Below are 21,772 nucleotides of genomic sequence, written 5' to 3' on the forward strand. Positions count from 1 at the left end.
GCTTGGCTGCGTTGCTCACCCAATAAGGAGTCTTAAGAATGCCTGGGGGTGGAGCTTGCATGCCTTGTGCCGATCAAATCGGCTGCGTTGCCTGGGGACTCACCTTTGCTCAGCGCTTCACAGCGGAGAGGTGACGGTGATTTTCCTTGCTGCATCCCCTTTGCTGGGTTGCTGCGCTGTGGGAACCACCACTTGAGGCTTCGTTTGGCTGCTGGCTGGGCTTTCGGCTTTTGGCTTGGAGGGGCTCAGAAGTTGAACATACCTGTGCTTGGAAAATCCCTTATTTTGGCTGCTGGTCCCTTATTTTCAAATCTGTAAGTTGACAGCTATGGGTTAACCCAATAGTTAATCAGCTGAAACCAACCCAATTGACAAAAGTTTCCAGCTATAGTACAAATAATATTCCAGAAACATCCACATAAGTATTCTTTTATCCAGCTGGCTCCATGTTTCTTCAATTAAGAACCCAGAGACCTCTAATTTTGAGACTGCAATGCCCAGCCCAAGGCAGCCGTAAATCAAAGTCCTGAAGTCACCTGCCATGTAAGCAAAGGCTAGAAAGGGCAAGAATTCGGGGGAAAGAAAGAGACAAGATGAGTCTCCTTGTTGCTTAAATCAAAGTGAGCATGCTCAGGGAACTTGTATTTATTATTATTATTTTATCATTATATATTTATTTATACCCCAGCTTTTTCCCTGATGGGACTCAAGGTACGTTACAGATAAAAACAAGAACCACTAAAATCATAGAAAAATCAATTGTTGGAATACAATTAAACATGGATAGAATTAAAACTATATACATATATAAAATCTGTTGATGTTGCCGTATCACATGAACCAGCTTGACTTATTCCTGGCTAGTGACCTTTCTTATAATTTTATTTATGCATTTTTACAACTTATATATACGTCATACAATATTCATCATTATCTCTTATCCGCAGACTTCCCAGTTCATCTCTCCATGGCATTCTAGGTAATCTTTCGCTAGCCTCCTATTCTATTATTCCAACCCATTTTCGTCTCAAATCTTCCTTTATTTAATGTTATCTGCTGCTCATATGTTCATTCCTACTTGTAGGTTAAATGGAGTATTATACCCTCTAAGATACTCTTCAAAGCACTTCCATATCAGTTTGCATTTCTTGGTACAGAAAGTATTGATTTGGTGTGTAATTAATTCAAGAGGCTTCTGGAAGCTCTGTGTGAAATAAGCAGAAGGTTCATGATGTTTGGGTTATACCTTCAGAGAAGCTGGGTACAGCTGACTTAAACTGGTTCTCTTATCTCTTCAATCAAGGTCATGCTGACTATAAAAGTAAGGCCAGAAGTAGCCTAGGTTTCACATTCTCTGTCTCTTTTCCTTCTGGTGTGATGTTTTGTACCTAGTATGCTTAGTGTTAAAGTTTAGACTTATTATAAGTTATTGTAAGTTTAAACTTGCTGCAACTGGATTTCTTAGGGACAGTGCCAATCCTGAATGTATTGGATTTGTGACCATTATGCTCATTTGCCTTCAGTAGCAGAAAAACTCTGCTGAATGAAATAGGCCTCTGGTCTAGTTTTTGGGACTCCTGCAACGTGTTTAAGTTTTTACTCTGCTAGCTATATGTTGGAATCTGCTCTGGGTCAGTATTGAGTAGAATTTCATGACATTCCACTCATTCCTGGCTAGTGATCTTGTGTTGGCCAGAGCAGCGTAGTGGCGCATGCGTTGAACCCCACCTGATACCAATGAGTTCAAGACTTCTTGCATGCTTGAACCCCAATAATCAGTTGCTGTGGGGGACTCTGCTTCTACATGCCGTCAACTAAGAATGGCTTCAGGTGTTATGCAGAAAAGACAAGAAAGGAGGGGCAAGGGACATCCTTGCGGTGCATTCCTGTGTATTGTGCAAAGAGAAAACTTTTTCACTCCTTTGCGGGGAGCACCTAGAGTTCTTATTTTCACACATCAGTGTCATACGTTGTCATAAGGAAAACCTTAAACACGTTGTAGAGTGCCCAAAAATAGACCAAAGGCAATAGTACTTTATTCAGCAGAGCTATACTTGTGCTGAAGGCAAATGTTGCGTAATGGTTATCAAATCCAATGCAATCAGGATTGGCTCAGTGCATACAAAATCCAGTTGCAGCATTTATAAACTTAACTCATAATAAGGCTAAACCTTAGCACTAAGAAACACCACACCAGAAGGAAGAGAGAGAAAGAGAAAAGTAAGACCCAGGCTACTTTTGGCCCATATTTATAGTCAGCATGACTGCAGAATAGAGATAAGAGAACTAGTTCAAAGCAGCTTCCCAGAAAGTATAACCCAAACAATCGTTAACACTGCTGCCTCTGCTTCTCTCACACAGAGATGCTTCTAGTAGTTTCTAGAATTAATCAGAATAGGAAAGAATAGGAAAGATCTTTACACAAGATATCAATACTTTCTGCACTAAGAAATGCACACTGACAACCAGAACTTCAGAAGCACAAGCTTATTTGCACTTCCAACTTTTATCATCCGCTCTTCTACCCCCGCCCCCAACTCCCAGCTAGGTACACAATTTGCAATAATGTGACCCATCAACTAATGTGAGGTAGCCTGAAAGAGAGAACTGCTGTTTGTTTCATGTGTAGATTCCACTGTGAACTCTGCTAGACAGGTGTTGTGGGTTTTTGCGTTGCTTCCATGAACAAAAGGAGGGGGGGGAAGCAATGATAGGGAGCTATGCTTTTCTCAACCACTTTCATCTGCCTCCTATCTTAAGAAACATCCCTACACAGCAACAGACGCAGGCCTACAGTCTGCTTACAGAAGTTGGCCAGTTCTCTTGGGATTTAAACGAGAGATCTGGGGCGCTGGTTAAATCCTGACAGTTTTCTGATGGTAAGTGAGGGCATCTCTGCAGGCTCTGTGCTTCTTACCTGTGGCGCGTTCAGGATAAGATTCCCTCTGGAATAGTATCTGGGACAGTTATATTTCTGACTCATCGGCATTTGTAATTAAACATGGTAATTCTATTCACTGTGGGGCTCGGGGTGTTGCAAATCGCCCTCTTCCCTTTCCCCCCCTTTTTGCGCATTTCATTTCTTTGTCACCATCTGCTGTGAAATGGCTGTTTCTCTTTCGGTGTGCACTTTGCATTGCCATCTGGGCAAAATTAGTTGTCCCATTAATTGCGAAAATGTGTGAAGAAGCAAAACAGAAATGCTACTACAAGCCAGCGGAATGTGTGCTAAATGAGATCCAGCCCACTCGCGAGAACATGCACACAGAGCTTGACATTATGAAATGCCTATTTTAATAGCCTCTCTTGCTAATTGGTCTTTGCACAGCGTCGAAAAATAGCTCTCCACTTGACTCTGTCCCACGGGGAGGGCCTGAGAAGATCTGAGTCTTTTTTTACAAGATTATAAATATCTTAGCATGAACGCTGTCGTACTGTGGCTATCTTCAGGCTCCCACAATCGCTTTCGTGATCAGGAATCTGAGGTTCTAAAAGTGGCTCTCCAAACGCCTTTGTTACCAAAGCTCCGTGTAGAGAGAAGCTTCCCCAAGGGGGAACAGGTGTATCTTTTTATATCCCCACACCTCCCCCAGGCATATATACATCATTAGACCGTTTAAGTCCTTAGCCATCCCATCTCCCAAGGGAAACCTGGGAGCTGTAGTTCTGAGCAGGGCTACGGGTTGCTTCTCAAATTATCAGCACCAAAGTACAGTTCCCAGTGTTCCATCTTGGCCATTTGAAGGCATGGAGCAGTTAGCGATTAGTGAGTACTGTACAGAGGTCTGTGCTAGAGTTGGCAGAGGCAGCAAGCAGCAGAGACAAGGAAGACCTGGCAGTCAGACAAGGCCTGCAGGACTTGGACAGCTCCCAGGACTTGGACAACTTGCTCCAACCACCTTGTAGCACAAAAATGATCCTTATGTCGTGGTGAAGGCCTTGAAGACTGTCTCAGGCCCTACCTCCTCAGTGAGTTTCTTTTAAAATACAGCCTTCTGAAACCTGGTGCTCTGCAGATATTCTAGACAAGTCCCTTCATCCCCAGCCAGGGATGGAGAGCTGTAGTTCCAAACATCTGGAGGGCACAAGGTTGGAAAAGGCTGCTTTAGGACATTGCAATCTGGCACTCTTCTGACACCATGTTCTCTTTGTGGACTGTTTATCCTCCCAGTTTGATCCCCCACAACAACTCTGTGAGGTACCGTATTTTTCGCCCTATAGGACGCACCGGCCCATAGGACGCACCTAGATTGGGGGGGGAATTAAGGGGGGGAATTTATTTATTTTTCCCCAGGCATGGGGCTGGGTCGGGGGAAGCCCGAGCTTCCCCCGACCCCAGCCCCCAGAACGGGTCCCAGAGCGATGGCGAAGCTGCACGCAGGGGGGTTGCGCAGAGCTGCGCCGCGCCCAGGAGCGCAGGCAGCTCTGCGCAACCCTCAGGAGCCCGACGCAGCTTTGTGCCGGGCTCTGGAGAGTTGCGCGGAGCTGCGCCGAGCCCTGGAGCGCAGGCAGCTCTGTGCAACCCTCGGGAGCTTCACGCCGGGCTCCCGAAGGTTCCGCAGAGCTTCCTGAAGCCTGGAGAGCGAGAGGGGTCGGTGCGCACCGACCCCTCTCGCTCTCCAGGCTTCAGCGAAAGCCTGTATTCGCCCCATAGGATGCACACGCATTTCCCCTTCATTTTTGGAGGGGGGAAAGTGCGTCCTATAGGGCGAAAAATACGGTAGGCTAGGCTGAGAGGCAGTGACTGGCCCTAGGGCATCCAGCAAGCTTCACGGCTGATTGGAGATTTGAACCCTTGTGTCCCAAGTCCTCGTCTGTAACGGCTACACTACACTGTGTGCTTTGCAACAACATGCACATGCAGGCATAAATACATAATGGAAGAGTTATTCAAACGATTCTCTAATTAATTAAAACAAAATAAGGCTGTATTGTCCTGAGCTAACTATGATTGAATCTTTGTTTCGTAAAGCAGAGGTGGGGCTTGAGAGAACACAGAATGAGCTTTCCTATTGCCACTTTTGTAACTCGCTATACTACCATTATCTTACTTTATTGTTTGCTTTAATAGGGTGGGAAGCGTGGTGTGTATGGGTACTTAGTTTGTGGTTTGTTTGTTTTTATAAAAAAACCACTCTTTAAATAAACATTTAGTAAAAAAAAAAAAAAGTGTTGCTAGACTACATCTCCCATAATCCCAGGCCACTGGGCATGCTGGCTGGGGCTGATGGGAGTTGGAGTCCACAATTTCTTTTATATATATATATATATATATATATATATATATATATAAATAAAATATTTTATTAAGTTTTATCCATAAAGAAATTCAGAAAAATACAAAGATAAAAAATACAAAGTTACAAAATACAAAAATACAAACATTAAACACAAAAAAGAAGAAAAGAAGAAGAAAAAACACATAAAAAGAAAACAAAACTCCCTCTTTTTTAATTTCTCATCTTTAGTTAACTTATTTTCCTGACTTCCTCACGCCTCCCTTTTTTGTATCCCTTTTAAAAATTGGTTCAGCAAATTCATATCCTATTAGTTTATCTATTATCAATCCCATCTTACATTTTACCTTGTTGCTAGAACCCCTTCAATTCATTTCAATGTCATCAGCATTCAAAAATTTTACAATGTTTCTGTAAATAAGTTTTAAATTTCCTCCAATCTTCTTCCATCAACTCTTCTCCCTGGTCTCGGATTCTGCCAGTCATTTCCGCCATTTCCATGTAGTCTATTAATTGCATCTGCCATTCTTCCAGAGTGGGTAGGTCTGGAGTCCACAATTTCTGCAGAGCCTGCAGGCTGGCTCCCTGCCCTATTATAAAGTATAGTGATTATGGGATAAGTATTTTGCTATATGCTAATATACCACTCCTTTCAGTCCAAAGGGAAAGAGCAGTGAAGTCTTTCAGGAAATGCAATTAAAGCACATTTTCCTGCTTTCGCATCCCAGCTTGGTTAGATATACACTTTATGCAAACAAACACACGTAGAGAGCACATTGTTAACAGCTCGCCTCAAGTGGTTGAAGGCTGAACCTTGAGGGGCACTGAAGTTTTATAGATGTATCTTTAGTTGCATGTTTGGATTGTGGTTCCTGCAATTAGCAGATGAGGTGGGAGATGAGTTTCTGCATTAGACTACTTCCAACTACAGCTGCAGTTCTTGTACACAGAAAAGCAAGCATGCCTGGGAAACAACTAGATTAGAGGAACCTTGTCCCTGGCATCTCATTTAAGATGCATCATTATGTAGTTTGTGCCCCACGGTCTGAAATGTAACAGCCCAGATAATGTTTCATTTATCTCCTCATTTGCTTTGTGTGAGAATGAGGTTTAGGAAGAAAGAATTTTAGCTATGTGCATAACAGGAAATTGTATACTGAGAGCATCATAGTTGACAAAGGCTACCTGACCTTGAGATGCCAGAGGAGGAGTGGACAATGTGAGCAGAGAACAGAGTAGCCATGTGGAGAATGATAACAAATGACTTTGGGAAAACTTGGAGAAAAGGCTCTCAAACCCATTCCGGTTTGGAAGACAGGAAAAACTCAGACCTTAGTGACTGCTAGCTCTGCCCATGGGAACCCCTAAGTAAAACCAGGCAGAGATTCTGCTTGCAACCAAGCGGCATATACATTTTGTTAAATAAAGAATAATAAAATAATTGTTGTGGCTCCCACTCAAGAACAACAGCAAGAGGTGTGTTTCCTTGGGAGTTAAGAAGCTATTCTTTATTCTGACAGTATAAACTCAGGAACAAGAGAAGAGCAGAAATTAATCAAGATGGCCCCGGGTACCAGTGGAAAGGCAAACCAATTCAAGCTTCATAGTCCGCTAAAGGCAGTTCGTGATTCCAGGATCAGGAGTTGCAGTCTGTGACTGTAATAATAATAATAATAATACAGGTTACACAACACTGTCAAACCGATAGTTGCGTTAATTGAACTAACAAATATACCCACAACGTAACTGGCTGTGTTTAACTATATAAATTCTTTATACATCATATAAACATAACTCTTTTCACATTATCTAATTGAGTAGAAGCAATTAAGGACGAACATTTAGAACAGGAAATAGAAATAGATCAGTTCTTCTATATGTAATGTCCAAATAGAAGCTTTTGTGTTCTACATATGTACAAAAGAATCAGTTTTTTTAAACATAATGTCCATATAGAAGTTTTTATGTTCTACATATGTACAAAAGATTCAGGTTTTTTAAACATAATGTCCAAATAGAAGCTTTTGTGTTCTACATATGTACAAAAGATTCAGTTTTTTTAAACATAATGTCCAAATAAAAGCTTTTTGTGTTCCACATATGTCTTAGCGAATATAAGAGTCAAACGTAACAACTTTAAGGAGCACTACTTGCAAAAGATGAACTTTTCTTTGTAATGTTCTTTGTAATGTAATGTTCCACATCTGCGTTTGCAAAGTATGCAGGTATCAGGCGAAGGATACGAAAGATCTTAACATGTGCCTTTGCAAAATATAGTTGTTGTATGCCGGTGTCAGACAAAAAAACTTAACCGTGACAAGGATTCCCGGAATAATACCTTGTTTCGCCCTGTCGGGCTTTGTCAGCCGAGCATACTCATATTTTGTGTATCAGAGACTTGGAACGAGTGACATGGCAATGCTTCAGAGGCCACACCTGAATTTCCTCTTCCCGACTGCTGAGTCTCCCTCCCTCCGTCTGTCATTGAAGGGGGCCTCCCTGTCATTCCATTGGCCGGCCTCCTACCCCGGAGCCAAGAAGGAGAGGGCCTGTGAGTCTTCCAGAAGGAGAATCTGAACGGAAAGATCTGGCTCTGAGCGGGAGGACTCTGAGCCACGACCTCTCTCCTCCCACTCGTTGCCCTCACCAGAGTCCTTGGGGATGGCTATGGCAGAAGGGTCTTTAGGTTTTTTCAGGTGCACACAATTTCTGGCCAGTTCAGTGGCTGTAATTTGTGGGCTCCTGCATGTGTCTGCATAAATAAGGAGCTCCTTCCTGCATGCATCAAGTAGATTTGAATGTCACCCAGGAAAGCCAAGTGCGTCACAGAGACACTCCTTATAAAAAATGCATGAGACTCTTATAAAGGCAATTACCTTTCCGCAAGGCAGTGGGGGGACAGTACGTGACCCAACGAAGTAATGAAAAACGTGTAAGAGTGGAACACTGTTTTGTCCTGTCAACAAGTGAGGCTACCACCGCCACACACACACACACACACACACACACACCCAGTAATTGAGCATGGCAAGGAAAAATAATCCAAAATAGGAAATTTAAGACGAAATGTGGATGATAGCAGAAAGAATTGTGACTTTCTGGACCCCCAGATGTTAAAGGTCTGACAACCCTGATTCTTCTTCTTCTTCTTCCTCTTTAGATCAGTTCACATGATCTGTTTTGCCTGCTTTGGCCCCTATGGGGTAATGAGCCGTTGTCACGGGATCACCTTCCCTTTCATGACGAAACCCGTACTCTGTTCGACAATCACAGCTTGGGAACATGTTAGTGGGCAGCTCAAGGGGTTTTTGCTCCCAGGTCCTGCAAAGATGCCCATGAGAGCAAAAACCCCTTGAGCTGCCCTCCAGGGACTCAACTAGAAATAGCAGGGTTGGGTTGGGGTCGGGTAGAGTCAAAGGAAGAATTGGTGAAAGTGAGATTTGGGTGGATTAAGGAAGGCTTCTATAGTGCCTTGAAGAAAATAGGCTAAAGTAGATAAAAAGGTAAAGGTAAAGGGACCCCTAACCATTAGGTCCAGTCGTGACCGACTCTGGGGTTGCGGTGCTCATCTCGCTTTATTGGCCAAGGGAGCCGGCGTACAGCTTCCGGGTCATGTGGCCAGCATGACTAAGCTGCTTCTGGCAAACCAGAGCAGCGCACGGAAACGCCGTTTACCTTCCGGCCGGAGTGGTACCTATTTATCTACTGCACTTTGACGTGCTTTTGAACTGCTAGGTTGGCAGGAGCAGGGCCTGAGCAACGGGAGCTCACCCCGTCACGGGGATTCGAACTGCTGACCTTCTGACCGGCAAGTCCTAGGCGCTGTGGTTTAACCCACAGCGCCACCCGTGTTCCTGTGCTAAAGAAGATCAACTGCTGTGCAAAGGGCTCTAGCTCAGTGCAAAGGGCTGTAGCTCATCTGTTTGGCATTCACAACGTCCCAGGTTCAATCCCAGTAGGGCTGGGAGAGGCCTCTGACCCCAGAGAGATGCTGCCCGTCAGGTGAATCAATGGCCTGAGTCATTAAAAGGTGGCATGCTGTGTGGCTCCCAGGCTTGGACCAATGAACGCTCCCATAACCTTTGTGTCTTCCTTTTGCAGTATGTGACCCGCCAAAGGCTGCCACCATCTCTTTCAGCATCCAATCATGGACACCGACACCGTGCCCCCACATGAAGCCTCGTTGACAGTTAATGAGCAGGTATGTGCCTCTCACGGACCCCTTTTGTCAAAGGGGTGCCTGAATGGCGGGGGAGAGGAGCTGCCGCTGGCCCCGTGGAGCCTTAGACAAGGTTATCCTTTGTTTCTTTTCAGGTGATTGTGATGTCGGGTCATGAGACCATTCGGGTGCTGGAGGTGGGCGTGGATGCTCCAATACCTGTGGAGAACGAAGGAAAAACTCTGAAAATTGCATCAGCAACCAGAGAAGAGGCTCCTGTGAGCTGCCCTCCAGAGCCCAGTGAAATGGGAAGGGAAGGGGTAGAGCAAAACCCAATAAAGGCATCGGGAGAGCCAGGTGGTAAGAGGCACTTTGTTCGTTCATTCTTTCCGTCCGCCCTGCTGCCCAAGAGGCCGTGCCGTAAAATAAATTGTAGGTTAAATGGGCCAACAAGGGGGCAACCTACAGGCCTCTTAGTCTTCTTTTTGTGGTATATTCTGCATTAGGAAAAGGTCCAACTTTCTAAAAAGTTAAGGACCCTACAATCTTCATCAGAGGCCCTTCTCTGTGTGCCTCAGTCGAGGGCCCAAGTGAATCGATCTTCTTGGTGGTGGCTCCCCATCTATGGAATGTTTTCCCCAGGGAAACACATCTGGCACCATCATTGTCAGTTTTTATGAGGCAGAATAACACATTTTTTAATTTGTCAAGGCCTTGGGTACTTAAGTTAGTATCTACTTCATCTTTTAGTGAGGTGGGGTAGGACTTGTCCTTATTATGTTGCTGGGTGAGCATTTTAGGAATTTTTTATTGTACTCTGTTTTAAATGATCTGCTTTTTCATCCTGCCAGTTTGCATTCTATCAAGTCACTTGGAGACTTTTTAATGTAAAATGACTATCAAATGTAAGTAATCATAATAAGCAATGCTTCCCTAGCTGGTGAGGAAACACGGAGCACGTGAAAACATGAGGGACATTGTGCCAGCAAGGAGCACTTGAGAGGGGTGGAAACCCAGCTATTAACTCCCAGTTTCCAGAGCTTAGGCCAAAGGATGAGTAGTTTCTCCAGCTGAAATCACTTGCCAATGAGCTTGCACACTGCCAGCTGCCAGTTGGTCCAGCTCTAGGCCTTGACCCACCATGTGGGAGTGGAGGGTGCAGGCAGCAGAGATGGATAGAAGCAAGCGGTTGCAAAGTGTGTGGGCTGGGCAAGATGCCAAAGCCAGGAACAGACAAGTCGGCAAATGCAGAAGGCATCTGGGTAATAGGGATAGTCTGGAAGACATGGAAGACCAAGTGCTTTCTCTAGGCAGTGAGTTGTACAGACTGGAGAACAGTAGGACCCCTGCAGGTTATCTAGGCAAAAGTGGAAGGTAATTTGTTTCCCCCTGAGTTTCTTGCTAGAACAATTCTACCCAGGTTCTTCACCTAAGAGGCCTAAGGTCCCTGCTGTTCCTTTGTTGGGGGCCTGATTTAAATGGGTGGACCTATCCACACACTGTTCCCTGCAACTGGGCTTGCTAGTTAAATGGGGCCCCTCACCTGGTATGTTGGCAGTGTTAGCATGGTTCTTCTGATGGGTACCACAATCACTATACGGTTAGCACAGGTTTGACTCAAATAGCTATCATTAAGAAAAATGAGCCACTTTGCAAATTCTGTAATCATTTGTCCTTTGCGTGTGAAGCAGGTGCCCCCAAATTAAAGAAGAAGAAGTAGTACCGAACATTTTAAATAGGATCCGAAAAATGCCCCCGAAAATCTACGGTCCTCCAAACATTATTAATCAACTTATAGTTTACTTTTTAAATTGACTGCCCCATTGATACCCCACTGTGATGCCAAAAGATCTTTGTGGCTTCTGCTCAAGCCCTCCCCCTCCCAAATTGGTCTATTTTAGAAAAAAATTAATGTGTTTTTTTTCTCTTTTAACTGACGAGACCTGCAGGTCCCATGCTATAGTTTTCCCACTTCCAGATTGAGTCCTTTTTAAAAAAAAAAAAATGGCAACACCCATTTTTACACTTTGGTGATGCCCACGTTTACGTTTTGGCCACATGCACTTTAAAGGACAGTTGGAGTTGGAGGCACGTGGGCTACGCCCCCCCCTTCTCTGCCTGCCATTATCCTATTTCCAAGTTCCTTCCCTGAATGGCTCTTCCTTCTGTAAAGGGCGGTTTCATGCCATGCTCACATGTGCTACCTCCATCTCCGCTTGGCCCAGCATTTTGTGGGTATCACCCGAACGGGTAAACAAACCGAACTGTTTCCTCTTGTCTCCAGGTGAAGTAAAGGCATTACCTGAAATAACCCCTGCACCTATCCCGGGAATCGTCCCCTTCAGCCAAGTGACAAGCCAGCAAACACAAACTCTAACGCCCGTCACACTGCAAGCTGCACCGCAGGTAACTTACCTTACAGTTCTTTTGTCGGGCACGCGGGAGGAAGAAGCCTATTGGCCACTGAACAGAGGAAATGGTGCATTTCAATTTCTGCAACAGTGTGGGAGTTTCCACCTGTGCCTTGGAAGAGCCAGGTGTGGACACATCCTACTTACGTAGGAGCAGAGTTGCCAGAAATCCCTTGGCTTGGGGGATTGTAGAGCAGACTTCCAAAACTGTCTGTGAAGTTGGCATTTGGTGTGCATTGAGCACTCTGGGGCCCAGGTGTTCTGGGACCAAGAATGCCACATTCTGTTCTATGGGGCTTTGATGCTCTCAAATGGGTTCCTGTTTTCAAAGTGTTCCATCTGGCCAGACTTTGTAGAAATCAAATGCACTCTTCCAGTGTTTACTGGCAGGGATCTGTTTCTTAGTTTGTGCGAAGCGCTGTGGGGCATATGCAATGCAGCTCTGGGCCGTGGGTCTGTTCAGGGTCTTACACAGTAAAGAACTTATCGCTGTTAAGGGGAATCTCCTCCTTGTCTTGGAAAACCTGGGTTCCAAAGCACATAGGCATTTTGTTCACTGCAAGCTTATATGGAGCAACAATTTTTGTGAATAAATTGTTCTCGCCCCCAGCCCCCCACCATAATCAAAGGGGGCTAACCATCTCCAAGCCGGAGAAAACTAAAGGCATATGCTGAGGGCCTTTCCACACAATCAGCTTTTTTTTGCTGAATCAATGAGCATTTGTTACCGAATTTGATGCACACAGTCCCCCTGCAAGGTTGCATTTTTTGTTGTGGGCATATCACATTTTCCCAGCATTTAATCTGCAGTATTACCAGGGGGCGGGGTGGGGGAATGGGGTTGTGCAAGAGTCAGCTGTTAGGCATTCTGTGCTATTATTAGTGACGCAATTCCCTCCAGCACCAGAACCACCGCTCTGGCTCACATCATTTTGTAAATGTCTATTTATTTTAGAAAAATCTAATTCCTCCTGGTAGTTGCCCGCTCCTTCATTATTCAATGCAAAACATGCCCTCAAGCCTACAAGCCACTTTTCCCTGGGCCATTTTTTGAAATTTAAATTGTTGGTTTTAAATTATCTATTTTGTTGTTGTTGTTATATTTCAAACAGGTCCCTGTGGGTCTTGGGTTCTTATGCACCTCACAGTTTGCAAACAAGAGTTTGTAGCAAACCAGAATTTATTTGTTTTTTAAAAATAAAATACTATAATACTAGTTTCATCCTCAATAGTCATAAGCATTTAAAGTTTTAAACATTCTTTTCCTGGTGAAAGTAGATTTCCTTTTTCCCACTTATTACGGCCTCTTGAAGGAAAAGAAAAATATCCTTGAAAAAGGATTTAAAAATTCAAAATACCTTGGGCCATTTATAAAAGGATAAAACTGCTCTTCTGCGTTTTTTAATCTTTTCCTGTGTTTTTGTCCTCCATCGCACACACATGCAGCAAGACAAGGCAATGCAGTCCTTCCATCTACTATATTGGAATGAGATATCATACTTATTTGCATTGGGACTTGGGGAGCTATCACCTACTTCATAAAATGCAATTGAATCGTGCTTCATTTGATTGTGTGGAAAGGCCTTTAGTGCTGATGTCAGCAGGAGAGATTCAATGCTCAATCATCTTCTTCCCTGCTCTGGGCATTAGCCACTTACAGCAAGTGTTCCCAGCCGCTGCGCATTTTGTGGATGCTGCAATGTCCACAGAGAGGCAAAAGACTGAGGCAGAGGTACCTGAGACTGAGATGCTTTTCTAGACAGGAGGCTTTGTATTCAGGCGTGCTCACACCACCCAGCTCTTTTCTAAGATGAGTACAGAGGAGCTCTCCTTCCTTGCTCTTCTTCTCTTCTGAACCCTCTGCAGTGCTGTTTGCAGCGGGTGGCGCTGTGGGTTAAACCACAGAGCCTAGGGCTTGCTGATAAGAAGGTTGGTGGTTTGAATCCCCGCGACGGGGTGAGCTCCTGTTGCTCGGTCCCTGCTCCTGCCAACCTAGCAGTTTGAAAGCACATCAAAGTACAAGTAGATAAATAGGTACCACTCTGGCGGGAAGGTAAACAGCATTTCCATGCGCTGCTCTGGTTCGCCAGAAGCAGCTTAGTCATGCTGGCCACATGACCCGGAAGCTGTACGCCGGCTCCCTCGGCCAATAAAGCGAGATGAGCGCCGCAACCCCAGAGTCGGTCACAACTGGACCTAATGGTCAGGGGTCCCTTTACCTTTACTTTAAAGCAGCAAGCCGGAGTACTTAAAGCGATTAGATTTAATTATTTATCTTTATTAAATTTTTATATTGCCATTCATCCGAGGATCACAGGGCAGTTTACAATATAAAATCACAAAAATACACACCACAGTAACAAACAGTAAACCCCACCCACCCCGTTCAAAAGGCCGTAGATTGTTTAATTCGCCAAAGGCCTGGGAGAAGAGGAATGTCTTTGCCTGGAACCCAAAGATATCTAGCAAAGTTGCTAGGCAATCCTCCTTGGAGAGAGCATTCCACCACAGAAAAGGCCCGTTCTTGTATATCTGCCCTCCGGACCTCTTGCGGAGGATGCACACAAAGAAGGGCTTCAGATTATGATCACTGGGCCTGGGGCGGCTTGTATGCAGAGGGATGTTCCTTGAGGTGTTGTGATCCTGAACCCCTCAAGGCTTTATAGGTCAAAACCAGCATACTGAATTGGGCCTGCAAACTAACTGGCAGCCATTGCAGTCAGGCCAGGATTTGCATTATATGCTTAAACTATTTTGCCCCTGTGAGCAACCTGGCCGCTGAATTCTGCACCCGCTGAAGTTCCCGAACTTTCTTCAAAGGCAGACCCACATAAAACATACTGCAGTAATCTAACCTAGAGGTTACCAGAGCATAGACGACAGTAGTTAGGCTACGCCAGTCCAAATAAAAGCACAGATGGGCCATCGGCCGAAGTTGATAAACGGCACTCCACCCCACTGAGGCCACCTGAGCCTCAAGCAACAGCCATGGCTCCCGAAGTACCCCCAAGGTATACCTTTATCAAGAGCAGGCAATTTTCCAGCCAGCTGGTCTAGGGAACCACTCGCTAACAGTGCCTCAGTCTGCAGCTAAGTAGATCTGTAGATAGTAGATCCCGAGATCTGCTACAGAGCTTCATGGGGAGCAAATCCAATATTGCTTGCAGTGAATATTTCCTTGTGGAACGTTGCGGGGAGTGTTCTCTTAAGAAAGAACTGTCACACCTACAGGAGGAGCAGCATTCAGTGACTCCGCCGAGGATGTGGTACAACCGCGCCAACTTTCCCCAGGACATATCCCGGGAGAAATAATGGGCGCCAACGCATCCTTAAAATGGCTGCGCTTTACTGTGATTGCTACAAGGCCTTGTGCTTTGGGTGGGTGGGAGGAGGGCAGGGGAGCTGATAAAAGATGCAGCCTAGAGCAATTTGTCAGGGCTGTGAAAATGTCCCCATCTCGCTTGAACGTTGACTTTGCAACCAGCCCCCACTGAGTGCCACAGAGCTGGGTCTGCCCAGCTGCTGGCACGGGGCAGAAAGCCGCACACAGCACAACTCAGGCAGGCGTCTCCTGGCTGGGCTGGGCCTCCTGTGGGCTTGCTAACGTGGCTGCTGCTGCGCTGATGCTGTCTGCAGTGGCGTTGATTTCTTTTTTCCCTTTTCTTTTTTAAATCTTGTTTACTTTTGCAGGTCTTGACTCAGGAAAACTTAGCAACAGTTGTGACAGGCGTTATGGTTCCAGCAGGGGCAGTTACTCAACCTCTTCTTATCCCCATCAGTATTGCAGGTCAAGTGGCAAGTCAGCAGGGGCTGGCTGTGTGGACATTTCCTGCAGCAACGGTTGCTGCCCTCCCAGGACTGACGGCTGCCTCTACTACTGGGGGAATTTTCAAATCACCTATAGCCAATTTGCAAGGTAACAACAGCTTCTTAGAGGGTCTCTCCTTGTGACAGTGACCATTCAGGGCTCGTGCAGGACCAGAAGCCCCCTTGCTCTGCGGAGGCCCAGAAATACTTTGCGTTCTTTAGGGAAGCTAGACTGGTGACTGGGGGTGGCCGCCGAGACCATATAACACCGGTCTTGAAAGACCTACATTGGCTCCCAGTACGTTTCCGAGCACAATTCAAAGTGTTGGTGCTGACCTTTAAAGCCCTAAACGGCCTCGGCCCAGTATACCTGAAGGAGCGTCTCCACCCCCATCATTCTGCCCGGACGCTGAGGTCCAGCGCCGAGGGCCTTCTGGTGGTTCCCTCATTGCGAGAAGCAAAGCTACAGGGAACCAGGCAGAGGGCCTTCTCAGTAGTGGCGCCCGCCCTGTGGAACGCCCTCCCACCAGATGTCAAAGCGATAAACAACTACCTGACATTCAAAAGACATCTTAAGGCAGCCCTGTTCAGGGAAGTTTTTAACGTGTGATATTTTACTGTATTTTTGGGTTCTATGGAAGCCGCCCAGAGTGGCTGGGGAGGCCCAGCCAGATGGGCGGGGTATAAATAATAAATTATTATTATTATTATTATTATTATTATTATTATTATTATTGCTTTAGGAGTAAACAGAAGGTGGAGGAGCAGGGGGTTAGTTTAAAAGAACACAATGTGGAAGGGGGGGTAGTTTAAAAAGAGCCATTGGCAATATTTCCATTTCCATTATCTTAGAAGGAAGGGTGTGAAGCGTGTTTTGCAGCAGGGTTGCAACCAAAGTCACGCCCTTCCAGATGTCGTTTGACTACATCTCCCATCATCCTTTCCCATTAGCTATACTGGTAGGGGCTGATGGGAGTTGTAGTCTATGGGCTAGTGCTTTTTTTACTGTGTATTAGTGACCATTGCTCTGATCCACACTCTGGAGCATCCCGTTGATGAGTTCATCTGCTAGTTTTAGTTGAGCAAACTAGATAACATTTTCATATCTGTTACCTCTTCTGAAATGAATGAGGGATCCCCTGGGAGCTGAGGGCCTCCATCAAAGCCAGGTACGCAGCAAATTCAGTAGCAGTCCCTGAGCATGTTCAGTAGATTACAGTGCAGTGTGTCTAGTCAGTTTCAGAGCAGCCGATTCCATTCTTGTCTCCCAACCCCCCCCCTTAAGAGAGGCTGTTGTTCCAGTCAGTGGTTTTATCTTTTTATTTAACCAATTTACAGACGGCTTCATAGCTTAAAGCCATCAAAATGGGCAGAATGAAAAGAAATGATCAAACCTGTAATTCTAGCACATGGGGGGCCACCAAAATTATACATTTGGAAAGTTGATTAATTGATATTTGATTTGGTATTGTGATTTGGTACGGATAAAATAAGGCTTATTTTGGTTTCTTGTAATTGAAAACTAATAAAAATTATTATTTTTAAAAAGCCATCAAAATGGCGTGCAAGGTAAAAACTGGATAAAACACACAAACACGGGTACTAAAAACAATACAACTGTTTTAGACAATTATAAGATCAATAATGCAATTTATTCTGAAAACCTTCTTAAACAAAAACCTCTCCAGTGAGCACCTAAACATCACGATGCTGGGTCCCTGTCTCATCTTGGCTGGTAATTGATTCCAGGGAGCTGAAGCTGCAACACTAAAAGCCTGGTTTCTAGTACAGGCTAGGTGTACCTCCGGGCACATGGTGCTGTCAGCAGTGCCCCATCTGATGAATGCAACTGCCTGCACAGATAAATGGCCAAGGTGGTCTCTTAGATACCCTGGTCCCAAGTTGTATGTATGAGAATAACAATTAATGAGAAGAGGGTACGAAGGCAGGGACGCTTAATGAAGAAAATATGGCCATGACAGTATTACTTCTGCAGGCACATCTTGTCATCGGTGGCCCGTTCAGGAGCCTGTGATCTGAAGCCTCCTGGTGGCTGTAGAAGCTATCAATTGTGACAGCTGCTACAGCAACTGTGAGGCTTCCAGAAAGCCCTGGCTTTATCATGCAGTAGGGGAGAGCAAGGAAGATGCAGTGATACAGAGTTCTGTGTAACACACAAACTTTCATATTCTGAATTTGGATATGATAAAAGATGCTATCTCATCTTTTATCTCAATCCCGTGCAGCTGCAGCAGCAACAGTCTGGATATAAAACACCTGCTCTTTCCTTTAGCTTTACCGCTTTCCTGCTTTACAGCACAATCCTATACGTGCGTACTCAAAAGTAAGCCCCACTGTGTTCAATGGGACTTACTCCCAGGTAAGTGTGTATAGGATCGAGGCCTTAGATGTAGAGGTGTAACTTCACAGATTGAAGCAACTAGCAATGTGACCGTTTTAATTTACAGGGCAGAAGAAAGAATGGCAAAGCATAGCGGCGATATTGAGTGTTCTTGTCTTGCTCCCACAGCTGCCGCAGTGCTGAACACGGCAATACAAGCCCCTTTGCAGCCAGCCCAGCAAACAGTCCAGCCGCGGCCACCAGCCCAAACACAGACTGTGTTCCAGCCTCAGGCTCAGCCAGCCATTTTGCCGCAGCCGGCTGCAGCATCCACACCACCTGTCGCCAAGCCCTTGGAAACGCCAACCCAGATCACAGTTCAGCCAGCAGGATTTGCCTTTAACCCTGGAATAGTAAGGAGCTGGAAGCATCGCTGAAGAGCTAGCTCAGAAGATTGGGGATGGGGGCAGGAGGGACAAGTTGTCAATGGTCCCACAGATCCTTCCGATCTCCTCTGAGGTCTGCAAGGAGTGGGGAGAGGTCAAATGTAGTTTGGTGCTAAGGCTACCTGTCTTCTGATGTTTACAGAGAGGACGTTCTTTCATTATATGCTTCCATTGTAAACATGAGCAGCAACTTTGGGGGGGTTCCTTTAAATACTGAACAAATACCATGGGGTTGTATCCAATGGTTTTTTATATTGTGATTCTATGTTGTGAACCACCCTGAGATCTACGGGTATAGGGTGGTATACAATCAATCAATCAATCAATCAATCAATCAATAAAGACTTTGTGTTAGCAGAAAACACTCTTGTGCAAGTTGCTGCAGCATCCACAGTTGCTTCTGGGGCTTGGGGGAGCCACTGGAGCAGTGTGAGATATAGAGCAGAGGGCTTCAGTGGAGGAGGGTGGGAGTTGGTGAAAACTGGTTGCACTACTGTGCTGGGACAGGCACTTTCCACTAGTGCAGGGGTCAGCAACCTAAGGCCCATGGGCCAGAAGTGGTCCGCGAAGGTCCTTTGACCGGCCCACGAGCCGCCACCGAACCAAGCCGCCCACTCACGCACTGTGCTAAACCAGGGCAGGAACTTGCTTCCGCAGCACTGGAAATTGTGTCGACGCAGATGCCGGAAATCGCATCTGTGCACGTGCAGATGCTGAAAGTCGTGGGTGCACACACAAGCAATCTGACCCACGGAGGGATCTCCGCGGGACCGATCCGGCCCAGGCAAGATAAACCTTGCCGACCCCTGCACTAGCGCAAAGCCATCCTTGGAATCAACCCATGAATCCATGTTGATAAGAAAGACTGACCCACAGTGGCCAGCTAGATGCCTGTCAGCATCTCTGACATAAACTGCCCATCACAACCTGTCTTTGGTCTTAATTCAGAGTGGGTGACTTAATGCATGACTAGCTGCTTCAGCACCCAGAAAACATCTTTGCCCTTGAACAAAGCACATTGGAAATAGTGGTGTAGCGACTTTCAGGTAGCAACACTTTAAAGTCGTTTTGTGCTTTCAGTGTGGTAATAATGGATAGGGCAGCTACTCTGGTCAGCCAGCAAGCCAGGGGCTGATTGCAATACAAACAGACCTCTTCATGAATGCGCAGTATTCTTGATAAGGGCTTCATAATAATGGATTGCTTAGACTGGGACATCACATGCACAATACTGAAAAAGGAGGGGAGGCAGCTGAGGCAGAGAGATAAGTCTCACTGTTAATGAGAATGCAGAGTAATTCAATCCTTGGCTTCCGTTTTCTCCTGCAGATCAGTGCGGCTTCTCTGGGAGCCCAGACTCAGCTCCTCAGCTCCCTGGCTGCTACACCAGTAATTGCAAACACCATTCCTAGTGTGCAAGGGATAACTGGACAGATCCTGACCAATGCTCAGGGACAAGTAAGTGCCATTTGACTCCAGAACCCAATCAAAGTCACAGCAGACCTGCACCTCTTGCACTACTAAGCGGCACAGGAATGGGTGTTAAGTGCAAGTATATAAATAGGTACCTCTCTGGCGGGAAGTTAAATGGCGTTTCCGTGCACTGCTCTGGTTTCGCCAGAAGTGGCTAAGTCATGCTGGCCACATGACCCAGAAAAACTGTCTGCAGACAAACGTCAGCTCCCTCGGCCAGTAAAGCGAGATGAGCACCACAACGCCAGAGTCATCCACGACTGGACTTAACTGTCAGGAGTCATTTACCTTTACATTTTTGTTCTCTGTTTTAAACCACGCTGAACTATTTTCGGCTGTGAACACACATTTAAAGCATCAAAATAAGGGGGAAAATATGATGTGTAAATATGCACAAGTTTGACTCAGCCCTTGAGAGGTTGAAAGTCTCCCTATTCTGCAAACTCTTCCCCCCCCCCCCTTTTTGTTTCTCATAGCACTGTCACTTTTGTCCTGCTGTCCTCCAACCCTGCAAAGGCGAGAGGGAGAGATTTGAGAACCTTTGCACTGCATCCCTGACGCATCTTTCCTTCTCCTCTCTTCCAGGTCATTGGGACTCTTCCGTGGGTGGTGAACCCAGCTGGAATTGCCACAGCCAACGCCGCCCCTACTACATTGCCGGCACAGAACCTACAGCTGCAGGCAGTGACGCCGCAGCTGCTTTTGAATGCCCAAGGCCAGGTCATTGCCACCTTGGCTAGCAGCACCATCCAGACAGCGACAGCGGCAGCTGTTAGAAAACCCAGCACGCCAGAAACTCCAGCAAAGAGTGAGGTGAGCTTCAGCTAGCAAGGACAGCTGATTCTTAGGGGAAACCACTGGCAGACTCTGCAGCAGAAGGATAGCAAGCGGGCATGCATGGGGCACCCATATAAAGGGGGGAGGAAATGAACGCATCGGACTGGATCCTAAAAACCACTTACAGGAGTTAAAAAGCCTTTCAGGAGGCTGGGTTATGGTGTGGATAATTAAATAATGACGCTTGAGATTCTGGTGACCTGTATCCTTGTGGGCTTGGCGGTTGAAATGTATGAAACGACTCCATTGTAAAGTGTCATCTGAGGCAGTACAAATATCAGGGCACTACGAATAAATGTTTGTGTCAATCTGTGATGACTCATATGTACAGGCCAGTCAATGGTGTTAGCCATCACTGGGTGTTGCAGTTATTCATTGACGCAATGTGTGAGCATGAGGCAGGTTCACATATCCTCATCCTGAGTGAGGGTCAAGACAGACGTCTTTTTTTAGAACCAGTGGGTCACTTTAGCAACACCCTCACTGCATTCGAACTGAGTGTGCCTTTTCTTTGCAAGACCAAGCTCTGGAAAAACAGACTCTGCTAGTTTTGCAGCTGAAGGCAGATGTGCATGGCACTGATTGGCTGCTGCCTGTGATGTCACTAAAAAGCACATATCCACCGCCACCCCAAGGTCCCTTGAACAGATTTTCTGTTTTTAAATAATGTTTCTTTTTTAATAATAATAAAAAACCACACCGCTAGGACAGAACAGTAAAAGAAAGATGGTTATCCCTCTGGAAGCCTGAGGGAAGGGACAAAACTATTGGCTGAGTTGATGTTTCGATTTGCCTGACTGCCGTTTCAGTAGTGAGAAGATGCAGGGTTCATCCTGCAGGTCAGAGACTTGCTGTGACATATGTTTATATCACATCTGCTTTCATTCTAATTTGTATCAGAGGGGACAGGGCTTCCAGGTGGAGGAATATAGCTTTTGCTCAAGCAGTATGCATTGGGCAAAATTAGCAAATGACAGGCATATTAGTTTGCATGATTCCGATTGTGTTTTTGATCTTCCTTGAGTCACCAGGACTGCACACAGTCCTTGCTAATTACCATA

At 45.7% G+C, this 21,772-nt stretch overlaps 1 protein-coding gene across 2 annotated transcripts in view; it reads left to right on the forward strand.

The window, feature by feature from the left end:
• Window positions 1-21,772, forward strand: part of POU6F1 (POU class 6 homeobox 1) — a 43,756-nt gene that overhangs the window by 16,956 nt on the left and 5,028 nt on the right. For both annotated transcript variants that reach the window (XM_083484614.1, XM_083484615.1), the window contains exons 2-8: window positions 9,339-9,438; window positions 9,552-9,756; window positions 11,681-11,802; window positions 15,498-15,723; window positions 18,145-18,368; window positions 19,731-19,859; window positions 20,460-20,687. In XM_083484614.1, coding sequence (XP_083340740.1) covers window positions 9,385-9,438; window positions 9,552-9,756; window positions 11,681-11,802; window positions 15,498-15,723; window positions 18,145-18,368; window positions 19,731-19,859; window positions 20,460-20,687 — 1,188 coding nt within the window. In that variant the 5' untranslated portion in view covers window positions 9,339-9,384. The remainder of the gene's footprint in view (window positions 1-9,338; window positions 9,439-9,551; window positions 9,757-11,680; window positions 11,803-15,497; window positions 15,724-18,144; window positions 18,369-19,730; window positions 19,860-20,459; window positions 20,688-21,772) is intronic.

Source organism: Podarcis liolepis (genome assembly GCF_965112155.1).
Source record: "Podarcis liolepis genome assembly, chromosome: 2".
Lineage (NCBI taxonomy): Eukaryota > Metazoa > Chordata > Lepidosauria > Squamata > Lacertidae > Podarcis > Podarcis liolepis.